Source organism: Erpetoichthys calabaricus, chromosome 1 (assembly GCF_900747795.2).
Source record: "Erpetoichthys calabaricus chromosome 1, fErpCal1.3, whole genome shotgun sequence".
Taxonomy (NCBI): domain Eukaryota; kingdom Metazoa; phylum Chordata; class Cladistia; order Polypteriformes; family Polypteridae; genus Erpetoichthys; species Erpetoichthys calabaricus.
In genome coordinates, this window is record NC_041394.2 from 120,121,681 (window position 1) to 120,147,141 (window position 25,461).

Here is a 25,461-nt window from a genome sequence, read left to right on the forward strand (position 1 = left end):
CACCTTAGAGACCTTTAAATTTCAATCAATTAAATTTAGAAATGTAAAATGAATAGGACATTACTTTTAGCTAAATACAGTAGCTCAATCTTTTTCAAAACTTGTATTGGTTTGTTCTTCTTCTTTATTTAGCACAACCATTTAACTGTAGTGATTTCAAAAACCTAACATGCATGTTTAAATGAACTGAGCTGTTGTCACATTTGAGGCTGAAAAAGCACATATGCAGCACATGAAATACTAACCTGCAAGCTGGTTACTGTGAAGTTTGCTATTAGTCGAATAACTTCAGGATAGTTTTCTACTTTAACCAACTCTCCCAGCTGATAGTTACTTTTCAGTCGAGCCAGAAGTCTACAGAATTCATGATAATTATTTGGGTCTGACAAACTCTGGTAAAGAAAAGAAAAATATCAGTAGTATTAAATTGTATAAAATCACTTCTTAAACGAAAGGAAAGGTTCAAGTGCATTTTTAATGCAATATTTTAACAAGTTAAAAGGTGATCAAAGAACAGCTTGAAACATTTAAACCTACCAAATGTAACAATTACCAGAATCCAGTTAATTTAAGGATAAAATACACCACTGGTAGCCATTTAGTTCACTTTCTCTAAGGATACATATGATGATTGAAAAAAGAAACACACAGAATAAACACCATCCTTGACTGTGAAATCGGGTTTCAAATCCAACACTGTGCATAGAGTTGAGTTCAACTATACCTACAGTACTCAGTGTTTTTCATAAGCACAAGCTCTGGTACCTTCCTGGCCAATGAGGCTGCATGCCATGCCTCCAGAGCTAGTTTTGACAGCCAAGTAAGCCTGGATCTGTCTCCCCCTTGCTCATCACCCTGCTGGTATTGCATTCAACACTCACCCTTTACTTTGCAGGTTATTAGCCCCTATGTCACACAGAGCTATTCTGGACTGTGCCTGAACAAACTTCATACCTCTACTGGACTTCACTAAGCAAACATCAACCCCAACCCAAAAACCCCCTGGCTTTGTTTCAGGATTTTGTCCTGCTTTACCTTTCTGAAAGAGGTTTTTCAAATTTACTGTATTTAGAACCATGGAGAACATAATACAGCAACATAGTACACTTAAATAGGTTTATATACTGTATGTAAACATGGCATGGTAATAAACTCTTCTGCTTTGACAGTATACATGTTTATGTGACCAATACAACAATAAACTGAGCATGCTCTAAGGAATAACCCACCACTAGGTAGTTTACCTTCTTTATTAAATTTAATTAATGAAAAAATGACAATTTACCTTTGTAACAACACAGTTAGGGTCGGGGAATGAAACAGTAAAGTGAGCAGAATGCAGTAACCATTTGGTCTTGTACTGCATATCTTATTCAGTTAAAAGGATATCTGTAGATTTTTACCTTTTTGACGTTCCTGACCAACATTTTGATTCCTCTGCACCTTTATTTGTCCAGGACAAAAGGTGCATAAGACATTATTTTAAAAGTGCTGTGACAATTTGAAACCTAATAGAAAGTATAAGCAATTGACAGACATCAAGTATGCCATTACTTTTTATTTCTGCAAACTACCAAATTCCCCTTTTAATTCTGTTTGCACTGACAATATCTTCAGTTAAGACGTTTGGCAGGTAAATGTACTGTCTACCCAGAAAAGTTGCCTCTCAGTTAGTCTATTCATGTCCAAACACATACATATTTTTTTGCTACATGGAACTAGGCATTTAACATACCAAAGATACAGTAAAAATAGAGTTTGACAAATGCTATTAACACCAAGTAATACAAGTGCTGTTTGTTTACAACAGGTGAACTCAAAGTGTTTGTCAGAAAGTAGCAAATTATGCCATCTTTCAACCAACAGTGGTCATAATTATGTCTTTCTTTGTCCTTGTGAGCCCACTGAACTTTGTAATCTATAGTTCTTGTCTCTGCTTCTAAGCTAGAGCTTTAGGCATGGTGGTCTGCAAGTTGTCTAAGGCCACTTGTCTCAGAAAAATAATGATGGAAAGGGCAGGGACTATTATTATTTTCTAATGGAACTTGAGGAGGCCTCAGGATCACCATTTTGCAGGATTAACAGGATTACAAGCTTTGTGGTAAGCAAAAACATAAACTGATTTCACTACTAACAAAATGCAACAGCTTTCTAAACAAAAGGCCACCAATTTTTATCCTGCTTTTGCCTTTATACCTGAGGTTTTTGTGCAATATGTGTGCAGATCTGTAAAGCTACTATTCTGTTACAGAATAGGTCCTTTAAGTTGCATTAGGATGCATGACTTTAAGTATAAACCAGTTCAGTAGAAGCAGGTAAGAAAAGTCTGTCTCAGACATGTTATTCTGATAGCAACAAAAGCCTTTTCTTATAGGCTGCAAATAATGAAATATTATTTACATTTTATAAACAAAAAATACATACATATGAAAAAGTTTGGGAACCCATCTCAGCCTGCATAATAATTTACTCTACTTTCAACAAAAAACATAACAGTGGTATGTCTTTCATTTCCTAGGAACATCTGAGTACCGGTGTGTTTTCCGAACACAAATTATTAGTGAAGTAGTATTTAGTTGTACGAAATTAAATCAAATGTGAAAAACTGGCTGTGCAAAAATTTTGGTACCCTTGTAATTTTGCTGATTTGAATCCATGTAAGTGCTCAATATTGATTACTTGCAACACCATATTGGTTGGATTTGCTCGTTAAGCCTTGAACTTCATAGACAGGTGTGTCCAATCATGAGAAAAGGTATTTAAGGTGGTCAATTGCAAGTTGTGCTTCCCTTTGACTCTCCTCTGAAGAGTGACAGCATGGGATCCTCAAAGCAACTCTCAAAAGATCTGAAAACAAAGATTGTTCAGTATCATGGTTTAGGGGAAGGCTACAAAAAGCTATCTCAGAGGTTTAAACTGTCAGTTTCAACTGTAAGGAATGGAATTAGGAAATGGAAGGCCACAGGCACAGTTGCTGTTAAACCCAGGTTTGGCACGCCAAGAAAAATACAGGAGCGGCATATGCGCAGGATTGTGAGAACAGTTACAAACAACCCACAGATCATCTCCAAAGACCTGCAAGAATATCTTGCTGCAGATGGTGTATCTGTACATTTCAATTCAGCGCAATTTGCACAAAGAACATCTGTATGGCAGGGTGATGAGAAAGAAGCCCTTTCTGCACTCATGCCACAAACAGAGTCGCTTGTTTTATGCAAATGCTCATTTAGACAAGCCAGATTCATTTTGGAACAAAGTGCTTTGGACTGATGAGACAAAAACGGAGTTATCCATATTACTAACCGAGAATGCTAAACCGGATGATGGACGCAGGCACATCCGGCTATGGGCCGTAGCTGCAAAAAGACGTACTGCGCAGGCGCAAGAAAGGGCCGCGAGAGGCGGACAAGACCACAGAAAAAAGGAGTGAGCAAAGAAACAGGAGGACAAAGAAATGAGACGCCACAAGCACAGAAAAAGGGAAAAGGCAAAGAAAAATGTAGTCAAAGGCAGGCACCGCACGAAACCCATTGCACACGAAACTAGCACACAAAAAAAAAGAAGACGCTCGCGCACAACGGCAAGGCTCCCCCCCTACAGGCACCGGACGGGATACACACCAAGAGGGGGATTTAACAAGCCCCTGAAACACAAAAAAAAAGAACACAAAACCACCCCACACACCCTACAAGCAACGGACGGGACACACACAAAGAGGGGGATTCAACAAGCCCCTGGAACACAAAACGAAAGAAGACGCTCGCACAACAACAATCCTTACCCACACCCCCCCCCCCCCAAATCAATAAGAAGTGACACCCAAAGCCACATATCTAAAGGAAACGTCCATATTAAACATACGTCATCTCAAAACCTTCACACTAGGCAGCATAGGTGGATCTCATTAAAATAAAGCACTATTAACCATTCAACTGGAGAAAAGGCTCCATATTAACAGTGAGTGCGATCCTCCTTATTACTTATACATATTCGCACGCTGAGGAACAAACAAGTCATGCATACACGGTCACGGGTACAAAACGATTCGGATCGGATAACGGGACCAAACACACGAACACGAATGAAACCAAAACAATACACGGCGGCGCATACAACGCGCTTCGGAAAATACGTGAGAAAAAATGTCTCGGATCAAAAAACGCAAAGCTCAAGTAACCCCGTTACAGAGACATGCCCAAATGAACAGACACATTAAACGTAGATGCATACAGCGCGCGTCTCAAAGTGCTGCATCGAAACAAGCACGATTTCAAAACAAAGAGCTCGTGACTCGGACATACAAAAAAGGGAGCAAAGCAACGCGCATATGACCGGCCAGAAAACAAGCAAGCGGGACTCAAAAAGCAGAAAGCTCAACTGACCGACATACAAAAACGGACAAGGCACGATACAAACAATGCACGACGTAGAGTGAAACGGACTTTGCGCAAAGCGGAGGCAAATCAATTAAAAATCAAAAATAGCGTGTCACAAATAATGGACATGCAACAACGCGGCACTCAAACGCCACAAGCAAAACATGCCCGTCGCAGACATCAACGCCAGACGTCTGCTAAACGCTTACGCCAGTTGGCTGACAACGCTTTCAATAATGAGTCCACTATTGAGGAAAATTCAGTAGGTGACGCCCAAACACCACCCAAACACCACAACCCACAGTCAAACGCAGCGGCCTCCCAGAGTCAGTAGTATGTATGTGCCAGCAGTCTGTGTGGCATGTTTGAATCACATAACGGTAATTCAGTAACAGAGAAACAAAAACGAGAACGCATGGATACAAACAATAAACGGAGGCACCTACCACGCGCTTCACAAACACCACAATCAAAGAAGTCACGGCTCCAAAACGAAACACCTCAGGTAACGGAAATAGAAAAACGAGCCCGTATGGATAAACAAAATGAACGAAGTCGCCTACAACGCGCCTCTGAAACAGCGGACGCAAAGGAGTCACGGCTCCAACAACACAGAGCTCAAAGGCGCCTTCAAAGTGTTTCTGAAACACTACATGCAAGAGAGGCACAGATCCAAAACAAAACTGCACAAGGGCTACAAAGTTGTTCAGTATTCCAACAAACACAGGAACGACGGACAGATGCTGAACAATTCCAACATTTAGCTGAGTACGCATTCTATAATGAGTCCACTATTCATGAGGATTCATTGGGATTAATGAAAGAGCTCAACGATTTGTAATACAAAACTGAGCCCGTAGTTCCCAGAGTCAGTGCGTGGCGCCCAAACACCACAACCTGTAAACTACACCTGCTCTAATCCACTGTGCCAGCAGTCAGTGTGTGTAGGTTGGAGTATGCTTCCTAACAGTAAACGACTTCTACTTAACGACACAGCCACAGAACAACAAAAACGAGACCGCATAGATAAACACAATACACGGAGGCTCCTACGACACGCTTCAGACACACCAGAAGCAAAGACGTCATGGCTCCACAATGAAACAGCTCAACTAAATACAAACACAAGCCCGTATGGCTACGACCTGTAAACAAGCCCATATGGATAAAAAGAATGAAGGAAGGTGCCCACACAAAGAAATCGCTTTAGTACAAATATGTTTATTTAATTAAATGAAAACTTTACCATGGCTACGACCTGTAAACTAAACCTGAGGTAAAGCGTGCACGCCAGGTTGTACAGCTGCCTGAACGCGACCGCCCACACCACCGCATATACCACGCTCGTTTAGTAATGTAGCCCTCCATGCCCAGATCCGCCGCCATGGCCACTTCAGCACGCGAATCCGCCGCCGTCAGCAAACGACTTCTCACTGACGACACAGCCATAGAAAAACAAAAACGAAACTGCATGGATAAAAACAATAAACGAAGGCGCCTACAACGCGCTTCTGAAACACCAGAACCAGATGAGTCACAGTTCCAAAAACAAACCGCTTTAGTACAAATATATTTATTTAATTAAATGAACTTTCCCAGGACGCACCCACCCTCCATGATATTTCATCCCTCCAAGTATTGGAGGGAACAGAAAGTGATTGCCATTCTTGGATTTGCGATTCTTTCGAGAATCGCGGGCTTGCTGGTCTGGTCATAACAAAAAGTGCTTTGCATGGCGGAAGAAGAACACTGCATTCCAATAAAAACACCTGCTACCTACTGTCAAATTAGGTGGAGGTTCACCTAATGCTGTGGGGCTGGTGTGGCTAATTCAGGGGCTGGGGCCCTTGTTAAAGTCGGGGGTCAGATGAATTCAACCCAATATCAACAAATTCTTCAGGATAATGTTCAAGCATCAGTCACAAAGTTAAAGTTATGCAGGTGTTGGATATTCCAACAAGACAATGACCCAAAACACAGTTCGAAATCTACAAAGGCATTCATGCAGTGGGAGAAGTGTAATGTTCTGGAATGGCCGTCACAGTCCCCTGACTTGAATATCATCGAAAATCTATGGGATGATTTGAAGCAGGCTGTCCATGCTCGGCAGCCATCAAATTTAACTGAACTGGAGAGATTTTGTATGGAAGAATTGTAAAAAAATACCTCAATCCAGAATCCACACACTCATCAAAGGCTATAGAAGGTGTCTAGAGGCTGTTATATTTGCAAAAGGAGGCTCAATGAAGTATTGATGTACTATCTCTGTTGGGGTACCCAAATTTATGCACCTGTCTAATTTTATTACTGTTAATGTTTCTGTTAATCCAATAAAGTTAATGTCACTGCTGAAATACTACTGTTTCAATAAGGCATGTCATATATTAAAAGGAAACTACTACTTTGAAAGCTCAGCCAATGATAAACAAAAATCCAAAGAATTAAGAGGGGTTCCCAAACTTTTTCATAATACTGTATTACAGATTTACAGAATTGTGCATTCTGACAACATAACTGTTTCAAAAGTATGCACAGTAAGAATAATAAAGCATTTTAGTTCATTTTAGACCTTGTCATACACGTGCGCATGGGAGGCAGCTAAAGGGCTTGAGTAAGGACAGTTCTGAGACATACCAGGATGTGGCAGAGTGCACTGACTCTTTTTCTCCCTTGCCTGCAGACCATTCACGGGAGATTCCACCTGGTCCTCTTGACGTCACTTCCAGGACCGAGCCAATGGAAGGAGACCTTGCAAGTGATGTCACGTCCAGGCTCGCACTAATGACAGAAGAGCTGCATGAGCCCGACCCCTTTGACTTCACTTCCTGTCTTCCCCTTTAAAAGCCTCCGCCTTTTCCCTATTCCCTCAGTTCTGTATTGGACTCAGCTTTGTGCACAGCAGTGCTATCAACTTAAAAAACGATTTGCAGACAGGAAACCATATTATACGAGTGGCTGCCCCAAACCTTGTTATGTCTCATTGTGAGTTTTGTGACAACCTACAGTAATGTTATTTTTATATTCACAACTTATTTTGTTATAAAAATAAACACTGCATTTTGTTTGTGTGGTGTAGCTAATATTGCAGATAAAACAAAACAGTGTTAAGCAAGAAACATGAATGGAGGAGAGTAACTCCTTAGGTAACACAAATCTGAAATCTCTAAGCACAAAGACACAGTTTAGTTTTCTGTGTTGATAAACAGCGCAGATAGACCAAGTTTAGGAAGTAAAGATATTGTTTATCATTCTAAAGATAATGGATTATATAAAATTTAATTAGGACAAGTAAAACATTATGAATGTTTTTATATTAGTTGCATACTTACTTGTGGATTTTCCAGTATTCTTTTCACTCCATCAACTAGATGAGACAAGAATTTTGCTCTTTCTGCATTGTTAAATAAAGATCTTCTAACTGAAGCAATTTGAACTAAACATGATAACACCTGTGAAAACAAAGTTAAACTATCAATAATAATATATATACATGGTTCACAAGAAAATATTCACTACCTTCCTTGCCCTGTCTTTATGGTTAGTTGTCCTCTCTATCCAGCAGAGTGGCATGCCTATTTACCCTCTCCCTCTAACCCCCAACTTCCAACCTCTTGTTTCCTCTCTATGATCATAGCCCTTCCCCACAACTATTGCATAACTTTCTCCTGCTTAATGAAGACTTGTCCTAGGTATAGTCTGAGACAACTTTATATTCACAATAATGGTCACTTCTGGGCCATACCTTAATTACGCCACAAGAACTCAAGTCAAATTAAAATGTAACAATCAAAACATTGGTTGTTAGAAGGACAGTACTAGATTCTGATCATGTGTATCTAATCTTTCTCTTTAATTGACCACCAAGTATGAACTTTTCTATCTGGGTATTTTGTGCTGCCAACAGTCAGCTAGGTGGCCTTGTGACATCTCATTCTAACTGTGAATGTATCATTCAGCTTACTGTGAACACTAAGCAATGGTCTAAATGCTGTATTTCTGGAAAGAACTATAAATCACACTTCTATAAAAGTTGAAGGCAAATACTGGTGGTTTTAGTTTGAAATGAAAATTACAAGAATTAAAAATATGGTGGACAGCGTTAATGTTGTTATTTGTGGAGTGTGTGTTTATAAATACACTTTTAAGTTAGAACTACAATTCTTTAAAGTATACAGTAATCCCTCGCTATATCGCGCTTCGCCTTTCGCGGCTTCTATATGTAAGCATATTTAAATATATATCGCTGATTTTTTGCTGGTTCGCGGATTTCTGAGGACAATGGGTCTTTTAATTTCTGGTACATGCTTCCTCAGTTGGTTTGCCCAGTTGATTTCATACAAGGGACGCTATTGGCAGATGGCTGAGAAGCTACCCAACTTACTTTTCTCTCTCTCTCTTGCACTGACTTTCTCTGATCCTGATGTAGGGGGATTGAGCAGGGGGGCTGTTCGCACACCTAGACGATAGGGACGCTAGTCTAAAAATGCTAAAAGATTATCTTCACGTTGCTACCTTCTGTGCAGCTGCTTCCTGAAGTGACATGCTGCACGGTGCTTCGCATACTTAAAAGCTCGAAGGGCACGTATTGATTTTTGATGTTTGTTTTTCTCTGTCTCTCTCTCTCTTTGTCTGCTCCTGACGGAGGGGGTGTGAGCTGCCACCTTCAACAGCTTTGTGCCGCGGTGCTTCGCATACTTATAAGCCAAACAGCCCTATTGATTTGTTTGCTTTCCTCTCTATCTTTCTGACAGTCTCTGCTCCTGACGCGCACTCCTTTGAAGAGGAAGATATGTTTGCATTCTTTTAATTGTGAGACGGAAATGTCATCTCTGTCTTGTCATGAAGCACAGTTTAAACTTTTGAAAAAGAGACAAATGTTTGTTTGCAGTGTTTGAATAATGTTCCTGTCTCTCTACAACCTCCTGTGTTTCTGCGCAAATCTGTGACCCAAGCATGACAATATAAAAATAACCATATAAACATATGGTTTCTACTTCGCGGATGGCTCTGGAACGCAACCCCCGCGCTGGAGGAGGGATTACTGTACATTAAATGTAAAAATTAAAAACAAACATTCTCTGAAAAAAGTGTTTCTAGTTACATTTACTATTCAAATACATTTGAAAGGATTTAACAAGCTAATTTTTAGTACTAAATTGAAGATGAATAAATGCCTACACTTTAACTTTCAAGCACACAGCAACAGCTCTTCATACACAGAAAAGCAACAGTCAATAGATGTGAATATAGAGAAGTCACTTTTTCATTTAGCCTGAAACATTTTTTAAATTAAAGCAGCCTACATAAAATATATTTTCAAAGAGTGTGAGCATGACCTGCTTTAGCATTTACAGTATGTTAAAGAGAAGCCCATAAATTAAAATCTACAATAATTTCTGTGAAGGATTTTAATCCTTAATTAGGAAAACGTATATGATCATTTTTTTCATCATTACAGGCAAAGCCCATCTTCCTCATCCGGTCTCAAACAAACTTTACGTGAAACCCTCATTTTAGTAACCATATGCGAGGATAGGTTTCCAGTTAAGTGAAATACAGAATAGAAGAAATTCTGATGGCCTGAAAGACTGCAAACTCAATGACTGAATGCATGTGTAATTACAGTACTCTAAGCCAGAAAATACAATGGAAGGATCAAACAGTTTATCTCTCCTTTTAACATTTGAAAAAAATGCATCAAAATAAAAAAATATTTTAGTTTTGTGAAATTGTTACTAACATTTGTTTCATATTTGATTTTGCAATCACGAAATGTGAAACTCACTCAAAGTCGCCTGCTCAAATGATTAACAAAAAATGTGAAACACAATTTAGCTTTGGCAGTGCAGCTTCACTAATCCAAACATGCATGCATCAGAAAATATTTTCCTATCCTTTTGCACATAAAGAAAAAGGTGGCATATATAAATAAAACTAAAAACCTTTCTTCCCATATCAATGGTATGAAGTTTACTGGCACAGTTTGCAACACAGTTTTGCATTTTTTTTGTGAAGGAAAACTCATTTGTTACATCACTAGTTAAGGAAAGACACAAAAATGTTATTGTTTACAGTAAGGGGTTTTTGGCATTATTGTGCTTAAATTACATACCCCAAAAAATAAATGCTTAAGGTAATACCATCTATAAACCACTCCGCATCAAGATCACTAGTTCCCCTCGTATGTTTGCTTCATCATGACTATCCACAAGGCAGCGTAGAGGACCTATGTGTAACCTGATTCTCACAGTTATGTGGTATGCTCAAGTGTAATAAACAGCAAAAAGTTATCTACAGTATCTGTTCCCTTAACATCACTAAAAATATTGTTAAGTGGGAGTGAAGCATTAGGAAACATTAGTTAATTACATTCACAAACATAGACATGAGACTTCTACAAGCTATCCCAAAGCCCAAATGTCAATGAAACTGGCACTAAATAGTTCTTTAAACTATTTTAAAAAAATCAACAGTTCAATCTCAATAGTGCTTACAGGTAGCTCTGCAGGTGTATGCATATCAATTACAGAAATGTACTAAAAACATAAATATTTTCCTTTTTTATTAACAAAGAAAGGCTTAAAAACAACAGATTAAAATAATATATCAACAAATATTCATTTTGCATTTTAGAAATTATGACAGTATGTTAATAACATTTTCAATTAGGATTCCAAGGGGGCTATAAAGTTTATTTATATTAAATTATTCATAAATATTATTTTAAAACACCTTCAGTCAAACTGACCAAAAACACCAAAGATTTATGTAAGTTACAACTCAAGTTTAAAATCAAAGGCACTTACCAAAGGTGAGAGCGTTGGAGGAATGGAATGATACAAATCAAAAAACAGCTGTAGAGTTGAAGAATCCAAAAAAGCTAAAAAAAAAATATATATACATATTTTTTATTTTAAATAACAAGGAAATACAACTTTATTTCATTTAAGACAGGTAAATAAACATTGTGATATTACCATAGCAAATAAATTTAATCATAATGCAAAAATACAGTGCATCAGGAAAGTATTCACAGCGCATCACTTTTTCCACATTTTATGTTACAGCCTTATTTCAAAATGGATTAAATTCATTTTTTTCCTCAGAATTCTACACACAACACCACATAATGACAACGTGAAAAAAGTTTACTTGAGATTTTTGCAAATTATAAAAAAATTTTAAAAATTGAGAAAGCACATGTACATAAGTATTCACAGCCTTTGCCATGAAGCTCAAAATTGAGCTCAGGTGCATCCTGTTTCCCCTGATCATCCTTGAGATGTTCCTGCAGCTTACTTGGAGTCCACCTGTGGTAAATTCAGTTGATAGGACATGATTTGGAAAGGCACACACCTGTCTATATAAGGTCCCACAGTTGACAGATCATGTCAGAGCACAAACCAAGCATGAAGTCAAAGGAATTGTCTGTAGACCTCCAAGACAGGTTTGTCTCGAGGCACAAATCTGGGGAAGGTTACAGAAAAATTTCTGCTGCTTTGAAGGTCTCAACGAGCACAGTGGCCTCCATCATCCGTAAGTGGAAGAAGTTCGAAACCACCAGGACTCTTCCTAGAGCTGGCCGGCCATCTAAACTGAGCGATCGGGAGAGAAGGGCCTTAGTCAGGGAGGTGACCAAGAACCCGATGGTCGCTCTGTCAGAGCTCCAGAGGTCCTCTGTGGAGAGAGGAGAACCTTCCAGAAGGGACAACCATCTCTGCAGCAATCCACCAATCAGGCCTGTATGGTAGAGTGGCCAGACGGAAGCCGCTCCTTAGTAAAAGGCACATGGCAGCCCGCCTGGAGTTTGCCAAAAGGCACCTGAAGGACTCTTAGACCATGAGAAAGAAAATTCTCTGGTCTGATGACACAAAGATAGAACTCTTTGGTGTGAATGCCATGTGTCACGTTTGGAGGAAACCAGGCACAGCTCATCCCTAGGCCAATACCATCCCTACAGTGAAGCATGGTGGTGGCAGCATCATGCTGTGGGGATGTTTATCAGCGGCAGGAACTGGAAGACTAGTCAGGATAAAGGGAAAGATGACTGCAGCAATGTACAGAGACATCCTGGATGAAAACCTGCTCCAGAGCGCTCTTGACCTCAGACTGGGGCGACGGTTCATCTTTCAGCAGGACAACGACCCTAAGCACACAGCCACGATATCAAAGGAGTGGCTTCAGGACAACTCTATGAATGTCCTTGAGTGGCCCAGCCAGAGCCCAGACTTGAATCCGACTGAACATCTCTGGAGTGATCTTAAAATGGCTCTGCACTGACGCTTCCCATCCAACCTGATGGAGCTGCAAAGAGGAATGGGTGAAACTGGCCATGGATAGGTGTGCCAAGCTTGTGGCATCATATTCAAAAAGACTTGAGGCTGTAATTGCTGCCAAAGGTGCATCGACAAAGTATTGAGCAAAGGCTGTGAATACTTATGTATATGTGCTTTCTCAGTTTATTTATTTTTAATAAATTTGCAAAAACCTCAAGTAAACTTTATTCACGTTGTCATTATGGGGTGTTGTGTGTAGAATTCTGAGGAAAAAAATGAATTTAATCCATTTTGGAATAAGGCTGTAACATAACAAAATGTGGAAAAAGTGATGCGCTGTGAATACTTTACGGATGCACTGTATGTACAATACTGATTTAACATTCATTTTCTGAATGTACTGCTTCCATGAATGGCTCAATCTCAGTATCTATTAAAAGCATCCTTAAAACACACAATCACTCCTCAGGGTTATCAATAAACCAGCATTCTGAAGAGCACATACATTTTACACTGTAAATATAATAAAAAAAATTAGATTTTGAGAAAAATGTTTCTGAGAGGGCCTTGGAAGAAATATGCTGCTATGAGGGCATGAGGAATGTTAAGGGACTAAAAGGTGACATAACCATGTCATATGGTGTAGTGGTAAAGGCTTTGGACTTCAAACTCTTAGGTTGTGGGTTCATAATCCCACCACTGACACTGTGTGACCTTGAATAAGGAATTTCATCCACATGTGTTCCAACTGGAAAAAGAAAAAAAGAAACGTAACCAATTGTATTTCAAATGTCATAAATCACTTTAAATAAAGGTGTCGGCCAAATAAATAAATGTAAATGTAGCATATGACAATAAAAGAGGAGTGGTAAAACAATTGTAGACAGTTTTCCTATTTTACCACAAAAGTTAGTTAATAAAATTCATATCATAACTTTTTTTGGATATACTTTATTAATCCCTGATTTCAGGAAATGTCTTACAACTTTTTTAACAGGTTTGACCACCGTAACCCACTCTCACCTCGAAATACTGTACCCTCCACCCATCCTTCTGCTGATACCAGCGTAGGAGAGAGTTTACCCAAACCCACAATTACAGCAGCCCAGGTAAGCAGAGAGCTGAGGAGACTTTGTGCCAGCAAAGCAGCGGGTCCAGATGGAGTATCGCCACGACTGCTGAAGGCCTGTGCATTGGAGCTGGAGAGTCCTCTACAGCGCATCTTCAACCTGAGCCTGGAATAGGGGAGAGTCCCGAGGCTTTGGAAAACATCTTGCATCACCCCAGTCCCAAAGGTATCACATCCTAGTGAGCTGAATGACTTCTGGCTTGTCGCTCTGACGTCGCATGTGATGAAGACCATAGAGTGGCTGCTGCTTCACCACCTGAGGCCACAGGTCCGTCACGCCCTTGACCCTCTGCAGTTCGTATACCAGGAGAATGTGGGAGCGGAGAATGCCATCATCTACATGCTACACCGATCCCTCTCCCACTTGGACAGAAGAAGTGGTGCTGTAAGAATTAATTTTCATATAGATAATCAATGTGACCAGAAAGTAAAAGAATTTATGAACCTCCTGGACTCTTTTGATTTGAGACAGCTCGTTAATCAGCCTGCACATAAAGCAGGTCATACGTTAGACTTAGTAATTACTAAAGGACTAAAAGTTGATATAAAGCAGGTCATTGATATTGGTCTATCAGACCATTTTCTTCTACTCTTTAATATAGAAATAATGATAGAAAACACTCATGAGAAGCATATTGTTAAAAAACGGTTCTTTGACTCATCAGCAGCTTTAAAACTTTCAAACATTCTAACCAATCAGTCCGTTTATAGTGCCAACTATAATAGCGAGGAGAATGTAAATAGTAAGGTGGAAAGATTTAATACTAAAGTGAGGGCTGCTGTTTACTTAGTTGCACCTGAAAAGACAGTTAAAAAATGTTCTAGCATTGTTATACCATGGAAGACCCAAAGAGTGTCTGATTTAAAGAGAACATGCCGTAGAGCTGAGCGTAAATGGAGGAAAACTAAACTAACTATTGACTATGAAATATTAAAAGTTAAAATAACAGAATACAATAACACAGTCCGTCTTGAGAGGCGCTGCTATTTCTCTAAGATTATAAATAACAATGCTAGTAATCCCAGAGTCTTATTTTCGACAATTGATCATCTGTTAAACCCAGGTAACTCAAAGGAATGCCTCCTAAGTACTTCCAGTAAAACCTGTGAGGCTATCGCTGTATTTTTCAATCAAAAAATTAATGATATTAGAAATAACATAGTATATCTCCCCCACACTAAGGATCCTCCTAAACCCCAGTACCCCATAATAAACAAATTAAAGTCTTTCACTAGGATAGATTTACCTGATTTACATAAAATAATTTCTCAAATGAAACCCTCCACCTGTGCCCTTGACCCAATACCAACAAATTTTTTCAAAGAAGTATCGGGCGTGCTTAGTGATAATGTTCTTGACATAGTAAATTCGTCATTAGATACGGGGGTCTTCCCAGACTGTCTTAAGACTGCGGTAGTTAAACCCCTACTTAAGAAAAATAATCTCGATCCCTCTGCTCTTGAAAATTATAGACCCATCTCTAACCTGCCTTTCTTAAGTAAAATTCTAGAGAAGGCAGTCATTATGCAGTTAAATGAGCACCTCAATAAACATGCTATTCTTGATAAATTTCAGTCAGGTTTTAGAACAAATCACAGCACAGAAACTGCACTCGTTAAAGTAGTAAATGACTTGCGGGTAAATGCAGACAGAGGCCATTTATCTGTTTCTCATCCTCTTAGATCTGAGTGCCGCATTTGACACCATTGATCATAATATTCTTAAGAATCGCCTTAGTCAATGGGTGGGCCTCTCTGGCAGTGTCTTAAATTGGTTTGAATCCTACCTGGCAGGGAGAAAATTCTTTGTTAGTTGTGGTAATTATAACTCAAAGACACATGATATTCTATATGGTGTTCCACAAGGCTCTATCCTGGGTCCACTGCTCTTCTCAATCTACATGCTTCCATTAGGTCAGATTATCTCAGGGCACAACGTGAGCTACCACAGCTATGCTGATGACACACAGCTGTATTTATCAATAGCACCTGATGACCCCAAATCTCTTGATTCACTAACACAATGTCTAACTTGTATCTCAGAATGGATGAATAGTAACTTTCTCAAATTAAATAAAGAAAAAAAACGAAATCTTAGTGATTGGCAATAATGGATACAATGAGGCTATTAGAAATAAACTGGATGCATTAGGATTAAAAGTCAAATCGGAGGTAAAAAGCTTAGGGGTAACCGTTGATTGTAATCTGAATTTTAAATCGCATATTAATCAGATCACTAGGACAGCATTTTTTCACCTAAGAAATATAGCAAAAGTTAGACCTCTTATATCATCGAAAGATGCAGAGAAATTAGTTCATGCGTTTGTTTTCAGTCGGCTAGATTACTGTAACGCACTCCTCTCAGGACTACCCAAAAAAGACATCAATCGTTTGCAACTAGTGCAGAATGCAGCTGCTAGAATCCTTACCAGGAAAAGAAAATCCGAACACATTTCTCCTGTTTTGATGTCACTACACTGGCTACCTGTGTCATTCAGAATTGACTTTAAAATTCTGCTTATGGTTTATAAAGCTTTAAATAATCTCGCCCCGGCTTATATATCGGAATGTCTGACACCTTATATTCCAAATCGTAACCTCAGATCCTCAACTGAGTGTCTCCTTAGAATTCCAAGAGCAAAACTTAAAAGAAGTGGTGAGGCGGCCTTCTGCTGTTCTGCACCTAAAATCTGGAATAGCCTGCCAGTAGGAATTCGCCAGGCTAATACAGTGGAGCACTTTAAAAAACTACTGAAAACACATTATTTTAACATGGCCTTCTCATAACTTCACTGTAATTTAATCCTGATACTCTGTATATCTAATTCATTATAATAACTATTCATTCAAAATCTGTACTAACCCCTACTCTCTCTTCTGTTTCCTTTACCAGTGTCCTGTTGGTGGTGGTGTGCGCCACCACCATCTACCCAAAGCACCATGATGTTCCAACAATGATGGATGGATTAAAAGCCAGAAGTCTGCATGACCATCAGCATCAAGTGACTCCGTGAAAAACCCGAACTACAAAGAGGACTATTTCATTTATGTTAGGTAGAATGCCCAAAGGGGACTGGGCGGTCTCGTGGCCTGGAACCCCTACAGATTTTATTTTTTTCTCCAGCCTTCTGGAGTTTTTTTTTGTTTTTTCTGTCCACCCTGGCCATCGGACCTTACTCCTTTCTATGTTAATTAATGTTGTCTTATTTTAATTTCTTATTTTGTCTTTTATTTTTCTTCTCTACATTATGTAAAGCACTTTGAGCTACTTTTTGTATGAAAATGTGCTATATAAATAAATGTTGTTGTTGATGTTTCTGGACTTCTCTAGTGACTTCAACACCATCCAACGTCTTCTCCTTAGGGACAAGCTGACAGAGATGGGAGTAGATTCATACCTGGTGGCATGGATCGTGGACTATCTTACAGACAGACCTCAGTATGTGTGTCTCGGGAACTGCAAGTCTGACATTGTGGTCAGCAACACAGGAGCGCCGCAGGGGACTGTACTTTCTCCAGTCCTGTTCAGCCTATTTACAGTACATCGGACTTCCAATACAACTCAGAGTCCTGCCACGCAGTGGTGTGCTGGGAAGGCAGCATTAAGAAGAGAGACGCCTCACGCCTGGACAAACTGGTGAGGAAGGCAGGCTCTATTGTAGGCACAGAGCTGGACAGTTTGACATCTGTGGCAGAGCGACGGGCTCTGAGCAGGCTCCTGTCAATCATGGAGAATCGACTGCATCCACTGAACAGTATCATCTCCAGACAGAGGAGCAGCTTCAGTGACAGACTGCTGTCACTTTCCTGCTCCACTGACAGACTGAGGAGATCATTCCTCCCCCACACTATGCGACTCTTCAATACCACCCAGGGGGTTGATGGGTTAAACGTTAACATTATTCAAAGTTATTGTCCGTCTGTATACCTGCATTGTTATCACTCTTTAATTTAATATTTTCTTTATCAGTATGCTGCTGCTGGAGTATGTGAATTTCCCCTTGGGATTACAGTAATCCCTCGCTATATCGCGCTTCGCCTTTCGCGGCTTCACTCCATCGCGGATTTTATATGTAAGCATATTTAAATATATATCGCGGATTTTTCGCTGCTTCGCGGGTTTCTGAGGACAATGGGTCTTTTAATTTCTGGTACATGCTTCCTCAGTTGGTTTGCCCAGTTGATTTCATACAAGGGACGCTATTGGCAGATGGCTGAGAAGCTACCCAACTTACTTTTCTTTCTCTCTCTCTTGCGCTGACTATCTGTGATCCTGAGGTAGTGGGTGTGAGCAGGGGGGCTGTTCGCACACCTAGACGATGCGGACGCTCGTCAAAAAATGCTGAAAGATTACCTTCACGTTGCTACCTTCTGTGTGCAGCTTTTAAGCATGCTGCACGGTGCTTCGCATACTTAAAAGCTCAAAGGGCACGTATTGATTTTTTTATCTGTGTCTCTCTCTCTCTCTCTGCTCCTGACGGAGGGGGTGTGAGCTGCTGCCTTCAACAGCTTTGTGCCGCGGTGCTTCGCATACTTACAAGCCGAACAGCCCTATTGATTTGTTTGCTTCTTTGAAGAGGAAGATATGTTTGCATTCTTTTAATTGTGAGACTGAACTGTCATCTCTGTCTAGTCATGGGGCACAGTTTAAACTTTTGGAAAAGAGACAAATGTTTGTTTGCAGTGTTTGAATAACGTTCCTGTCTCTCTACAACCTCCTGTGTTTCTGCGCAAATCTGTGTCCCAAGCATGACAATATAAAAATAACCATATAAACATATGGTTTCTACTTCGCGGATTTTCTTATTTCGCGGGTGGCTCTGGAACGCAACCCCCGCGATGGAGGAGGGATTACTGTAATCAAGTATCTATCTATCTATCTACAAAACCATATTTTTAATGCTCAGTTCATGGTTAACATTTCAGGAATATTTTTTTTTTTGTTATAACAATTACAAAAATAATTTTAAAAATTCAGACAAGAGATGCACTGAAATCATTTTTTACACCAATAATAACACTGAGTATTTAATAAACACTGTATCAGTACTCAATACAAAGTACCAATACAAGTACTTTTATTGGAAGTAAAAGAATGTGTTTTCAACAACACATATATGAAAACAATACAATTTTATTTAATAAGCCACAGTGACTGAAACTTATCTATAATAATAAAAGGCAAAGTCCTCACTGACTGACTCACTGACTGACTGACTGACTCACTCATCACTAATTGTCCAACTTCCCGTGTAGGTGGAAGGCTGAAATTTGGCAGGCTCATTCCTTACAGCTTACTTACAAAAGTTAGGCAGGTTTCATTTCGAAATTATACGCGTAATGGTTATAACTGGAACTTCTTTTTTGTCCATATACTGTAATGGAAGGCAGCAAGATGGCCGTAGGAGACGGAGTTGCGTGTCGCGTCATCACGCCTCCCACGTAATCACGTGAACTGACTGTGAACTCAGTACGTAGAAAAGAAGGAGGAGCCCCAAAGAGCGCTGAAGAAAACATTCATTACACAATTGACAAGGCAGCGAAACAATAAGAAGCGAGTGAGTGATGCATACAAGCATCTTCATAAGACACAAGGTATAAAAAAGCACGGTGTAAACCGTAACCTTAAATTAACTTTATAGAAACGCTCCCGCTGCCATTTGCAATGCCATATTTGCGAGATACAAGTTTAATGAGAAGACACGAGTTATAAACGAGAGTTTGCATCACGTTGTAACAGAGTTACAGGACGGCTGGTTGCAATCGAGGGAAAGATGAATGCGACCAAGTACAGGGATATCCTGGACAAAAACCTTCTCCAGAGTGCTAAGGATCTCAGACTGGGCCGAAGGTTTACCTTCCAACAAGACAATGACCCTAAACACACAGCTAAAATAACGAAGGAGTGGCTTCACAACAACTCTGTGACTGTTCTTGAATGGCCCAGCCAGAGCCCTGACTTAAACCCAATTGAGCATCTCTGGAGAGACCTAAAAATGGCTGTCCACCAACGTTTACCATCCAACCTGACAGAACTGGAGAGGATCTGCAAGGAGGAATGGCAGAGGATCCCCAAATCCAGGTGTGAAAAACTTGTTGCATCTTTCCCAAGAAGACTCATGGCTGTATTAGCTCAAAAGGGTGCTTCTACTAAATACTGAGCAAAGGGTCTGAATACTTAGGACCATGTGATATTTAAGTTTTTCTTTTTTAATAAATCTGCAACAATTTCAAAAATTCTTATTTTTGTCTGTCAATATGGGGTGCTGTGTGTACATTAATGAGGGAAAAAAATTAATTTAAATGATTTTAGCAAATGGCTGCAATATGACAAAGCGTGAAAAATTGAAGGGGGTCTGAATACTTTCTGTACCCACTGTATGTATGTATGTATATGTATATATATATATATATATATATATATATATATATATATATATATATATATATATATATGACAGCAACACTCATAACAATAACAACACAATTACATTGACAATCATGTTACGTTATTTTTAAAATGTTTCCTTTTCTTTTTCATAACCTCTTTAACACACTACTTCTCCGCTGCGAAGCGCAGGTATTTTGCTAGTTATTAATAAAACCGTAATCATGCTATTCTTAGACTTATATTTACTTCAATTAATAATAATTTCTTAATGTTTGGTGTGAATGTGAACTGTACATTATGCCAGTTGAGTCTATTTCTGGGAATAACTTATTTTAAACACCTACTGCCATGAGCACAAACTTTTGAGCCGTATACATGCACTATTCAACATCACAGGTAACATTTTTCATACCAAAGGAAAATATGGAGCTATTATGAACCAAGGCTGAAATCCATGGCTTTGAAACACAAATCCAGCAATGATAGAAATAGTAAAGTTCTAACCTACTATTCACAAAGATATTTTTGTAACATAGCCACAAGTGCTGGGCGGTATGACCAAAATTCTATATCACGGTATTTTTCAAAATTATACCGGTTTCAAGGTATTCAACGGTATTTTTTTCACATGCATGAGTGGATGTTAACCACATTTTCCACTGCAATTACTGCAGTAGACTGGCTAAGAATAACCTATTCCACTGTCATGAGAATTGTACATTGTACAAAAAAAAATATTTTAATGTGCACACAAGTATTAATACAGGTTTGCATGGCCCCATAAAGTGATATTTTACTAAGTCTAAATGCCTCTTGAAAACTATCCATAGGTGCTTGTCAAAAGTTGTATTGCACTGAACATGTCTTAGAAAAGGAATAAATAGTAAATATGTTTTGTAAACCAACTACGCTTTCTGTTAATGTTAACAATCTCTGTCCACTGACATATTAAAGTGACTTTTTAAACAACTTTACCATCATTAAACTGCATAATATTTAAACTAATAAATAATAACAATAAAATAAATAATAGTGCAACTTCCAGTAATAATACTTTTACTTCAAGCCCAGGTACATTGCACAGTATTCACCAAATAAAAATAAAATAAAATAAAACAAGTGCAATTTGGTGAGACATCTTTACCAACTGAACCTTCATTAAGGCAAACTGCATTAATATGGACCTTGCTTCAAGCTAAGCTATATACATAAATAATAAAACTGCAACTTGTATTTATAATGCTATTTGTGGTATAGCCCCATGGAAGCGTATTAAGGCCACGGTGAAGAAAAAAAACGATATGTCGAGAATAAAGCTGACATGTTGACTTTATTCTCTACATTTCCACTTTAATCTTAACGCTTATGTCGAGATTAAAGTCAACATTTCCACTTTATTCTCACAATTAATTTTGTCATTAAAGTAGAATATCATAAACTAAACTTCATCCTAAAATAAATGTTTAATTTACTAGATTTTCTCAAACCCTGTCATAAGTTAATGTAGCACATTAAATGCTTTGTGTTGTGTTCCCCAACCCAGTTGTTAATCGCTAAGCGCTTCTTAAACTGACTTCCTCCACACTAAGAGGAGGCACCGGCAGCAATCGCCGCATAGAATACATTCACTTCATGATATTCCTGCTCTCTGAAACTTTAGAATGTTAAGATAAATACTTGATATCATTTTCATGATGAAATGCATTAAAGCAGGTATTAAACATTTACGGTAGTGAGGAGGTAGTGTTGCTCCCTCGCAGTAAGGGCTCCCCAGGTGTACGTTCAGTGTAAACTTTATGGCAGGTGTGACGAGGCTTCAAAAAACTGGATGTATTAATGGGTATCTAACAGGTTTAACTTAAATATTGTGTAAATGTTGGGTTCGTGATCTGGTGGTCGGGGACACGAACACGAAAATCAATGGATGTTCTTCTGAGCGAGCTTTCTTTATTGCATGCATGCTGTCTCTATCTGACATACCAAACCCCCAGTTCCTATCCTTTTTCTTTCTCCACATAACCGATCACCACACGATAAACGTCTTTGTGAAATTAAAACTAGTTATAAACTTAGACCACGGGGTGTTCAGAACTTTAAAAAAATCTTCGTTATACATGTTTAAATATGCCATCCATTCAAGATTGCGCCCATCCCAGCAAGCATTGTGTGCGAGGCAGGAGCAAATCCTGAACGGGGCACCAGCACATCGTAGGGTGAATACGAGCAATACATACACTAGCAGGGTTAATATAGCATAACAAAACCCCATGACTTTGAAAGGAAACTGAAGCACGCCAAGTAAACCCACCAGAAAAACATGCAAATTCAAAGCAGGGAACACCCGGGACCCCTTTGCTGCGAGGCAGCAGTGCAACCTCCACACCACCATGCCCCCACATGATTATTACATGCTTTAATGCATTTCATCAAGAAAATTATATCAGGTACTTATCTTAGCATTCTAAATGTTCAGGGAGTAGGAATATCATGAAATTAATGTATTCTGTGTGCTGCCTGCACCTCCTCTTAGTGCAAGAGGAAGTCAGTTTAACATGGCTCGGGGAACATAACACAAAGCATTTAATGTGCTACATAACTGATGACAGGGTTTGAGAAAATCTAGTAAATTAAATATTCTTTTTAAGATTAAGTTTAGTTTACGATGTTCTACTTTAATGACAAATTACGAGAATAAAGTTAACATGTTGACTTTAATCTCGACATAAATGGCGAGAATAAAGTAGAAATGTCGAGAATAAAGTCAACATGACGACTATTCTCTCATAAGTGTCGTTATTAAAGTCAACATGTCGTCACACTATTACACAGTACCCAGGCACATTACACAGTATTGAAAAAAAAAACTAAGTGCAATTTGGCTTGCAGTATTATCCAGTAGTATAGTAACAGTATTCACAAATTTGAACATAATGGTTCACATCCGAACTTTTAAATCCAAAGTATCTCCAGACAACAGACGTGACTGCTTTTTCCAGCAAAAGTTCTTCTGTGTCATCATGTTCAACGTTATCATCTGCTACAGCTTCAGTTCCGGAATGTTCTCTGTCCATTTTCACCGCACGATACTTCCACTACCGCATATACTCCGTTGTATGCCTGTTTAGAGATGTAGCAGTGAAAAAGGTCCCCCTTAAACAGTTTCCTGCTGCACCACGTTCCGAACGTTGTTTAGGCAATTTAAACTGGTGTTGCGGTATAAGAAAAATCCCTGTCATAACAAAAATAAAAAACAGTTTTCGGTATGAACCGGTATACCGCCCAGCAGTAATAGCCACTCCCAGAGACCTGTTCCACAATTGTCTGTTTGGACAATATGTATCTGGATATGGTTATATGGAAAGTCTTGAGAATGCAATTTTTAGCTGTTCCCATACTGAACAACAACTTTTTCTTTTTTTTTTGGTTCAAGTGTGACAAGGTTGATCTCTAGAACCTCTAAACAGACAACTCCACTCTGACTGTAAGAGCCAAATTAGTCACATTACACTAAACCAGATGTGATTTTAACCAAAATATTCAAGTTCTAATAGACATCCTTCATATAAATACTTTGAGAAATTGATTTAAAGAGAGAGATGTATGTATCCCTGCCACTGTAAATTTGGGGACTTGAATCTGACACTGTTGTAGTGGGCTGGTCATACAGTGGTCATTACCCCACACTTCAAAAAAAAGTGCTTGCTCATTTTCATAAGGCTAATTGACTTATGTTTTGGACTGGGCAATATGCGTAAAAAAGTTATAACAATATCAGAATCAGAATCAGCTTTATTGGCCAAGTATATGTACACATACAAGGAACTGGACTCCGGTTTTACCTAGTATTGTCCCTGATGCTGTGAGATTGACTTAAGTGTTCATGAGAGTGATGGCCTGAGGAAAGAAACTGTTCACATGTCTGGTAGTTTTGGCATACAGTGCTCTGTAGCACCTACCAGAGGGAAGAAGTTGAAAAAGGTTGTAACCAGGGTGTGATGGGTCTGCAATGATGTTTTCTGCCCGTTTCCTGACTCGAGATCTGTATAAGTCTTGAATGGAGGGCAGATCAACACCAATGATTTTTTCTGCAATTCTGACTGTCCGTTGAAGTCTGTTCCTGTCCTGTTTTGTGGCTGAGCCAAACCAGACTGTGATAGATGAACAGAGAACAGACTGGATTACTGCAGAGTAAAATTGGATGAGCAGCTCTTGAGGCAGGTTGAACTTCCTGAGCTGGCGCAGGAAGTACAACCTCTGCTGGGCCTTTTTAACAATTGTGTTTATGTTTAGTTCCCACTTTAGTTCCTGGGAAATTGTGGATCCCAGAAACCTAAAGTTTTCCACAGCAGACACAATGCTGTTGAGTAGTGTGAGAGGGGGCAGCACTGGGGGGCTCCTCCTGAAGTCCACTGTCATCTCCACAGTTTTAAGCTTGTTCAGCTCCAGGTTGTTTTGACCGCACCAGAGGGCCAGCTGTTTGACCTCTCGTCTGTATACAGACTCGTCACTGTCCTTGATGAGGCCAATGACTGTCATATCATCTGCAAACTTCAGGATTTTAACAGACGGGTCTCTTGAGGTGCAGTCATTTGTGTAGAGGGAGAGGACACATCCCTGGGGGGCGCCAGTGCTGACTGTTCGTGTGCTGGATGTGATTTTTCCCAGTCTCACTTGCTGCTTCCTATCTGTCAGGAAGTTTTTGATCCACTGGGAGATGGGAGCTGGTACAGTGAGCCAAGTGAGTTTGGTGTGGAGGACTTCTGGAATGATAGTGTTGAACGCCGAGCTGAAGTCCACAAACAGGATCCTAGCATATGTCCCTGGAGAGTCGAGATGTTGCAGGATGTAGTGCAGTCCCATGTTGATTGCATTATCCACTGACCTGTTTGCTCGGTAAGCAAACTGTAGGGGGTCAAGCAGGGGGTCTGTAATGTCCTTCAGGTAGGTCAACACCAGTCTTTCAAAGGATTTCATGACCACAGACGTCAGGGCGACTGGCCTGTAGTCATTTAACCCTGCAATGGAGGTTTTCTTTGGAACCGGGATAATTGTGGAACGCTTAAGGCAGGAGGGAACTTCACATAGCTCCAGGGATCTGTTGAAGATCTGTGTAAATATACTTTCCCTTATCATTTGATAATTACAGTAATCCCTCCTCGATCGCGGGGGTTGCGTTCCAGAACTACCCCGCGAAAGGTGAAAATCCGCTAAGTAGGAACCATATGTTTATATGGTTATTTTTATATTGTCATGCTTGGGTCACAGATTTGCACAGAAACACAGGAGGTT

General features: G+C 39.5%; 1 protein-coding gene across 1 annotated transcript in view; it reads right to left on the bottom strand.

The window, feature by feature from the left end:
• Positions 1 to 25,461, bottom strand: part of xpo7 (exportin 7) — a 249,926-nt gene that overhangs the window by 70,981 nt on the left and 153,484 nt on the right. The window contains 3 exon segments of the mRNA XM_051933382.1: positions 246 to 392; positions 7,706 to 7,825; positions 11,183 to 11,256. Coding sequence (XP_051789342.1) covers positions 246 to 392; positions 7,706 to 7,825; positions 11,183 to 11,256 — 341 coding nt within the window.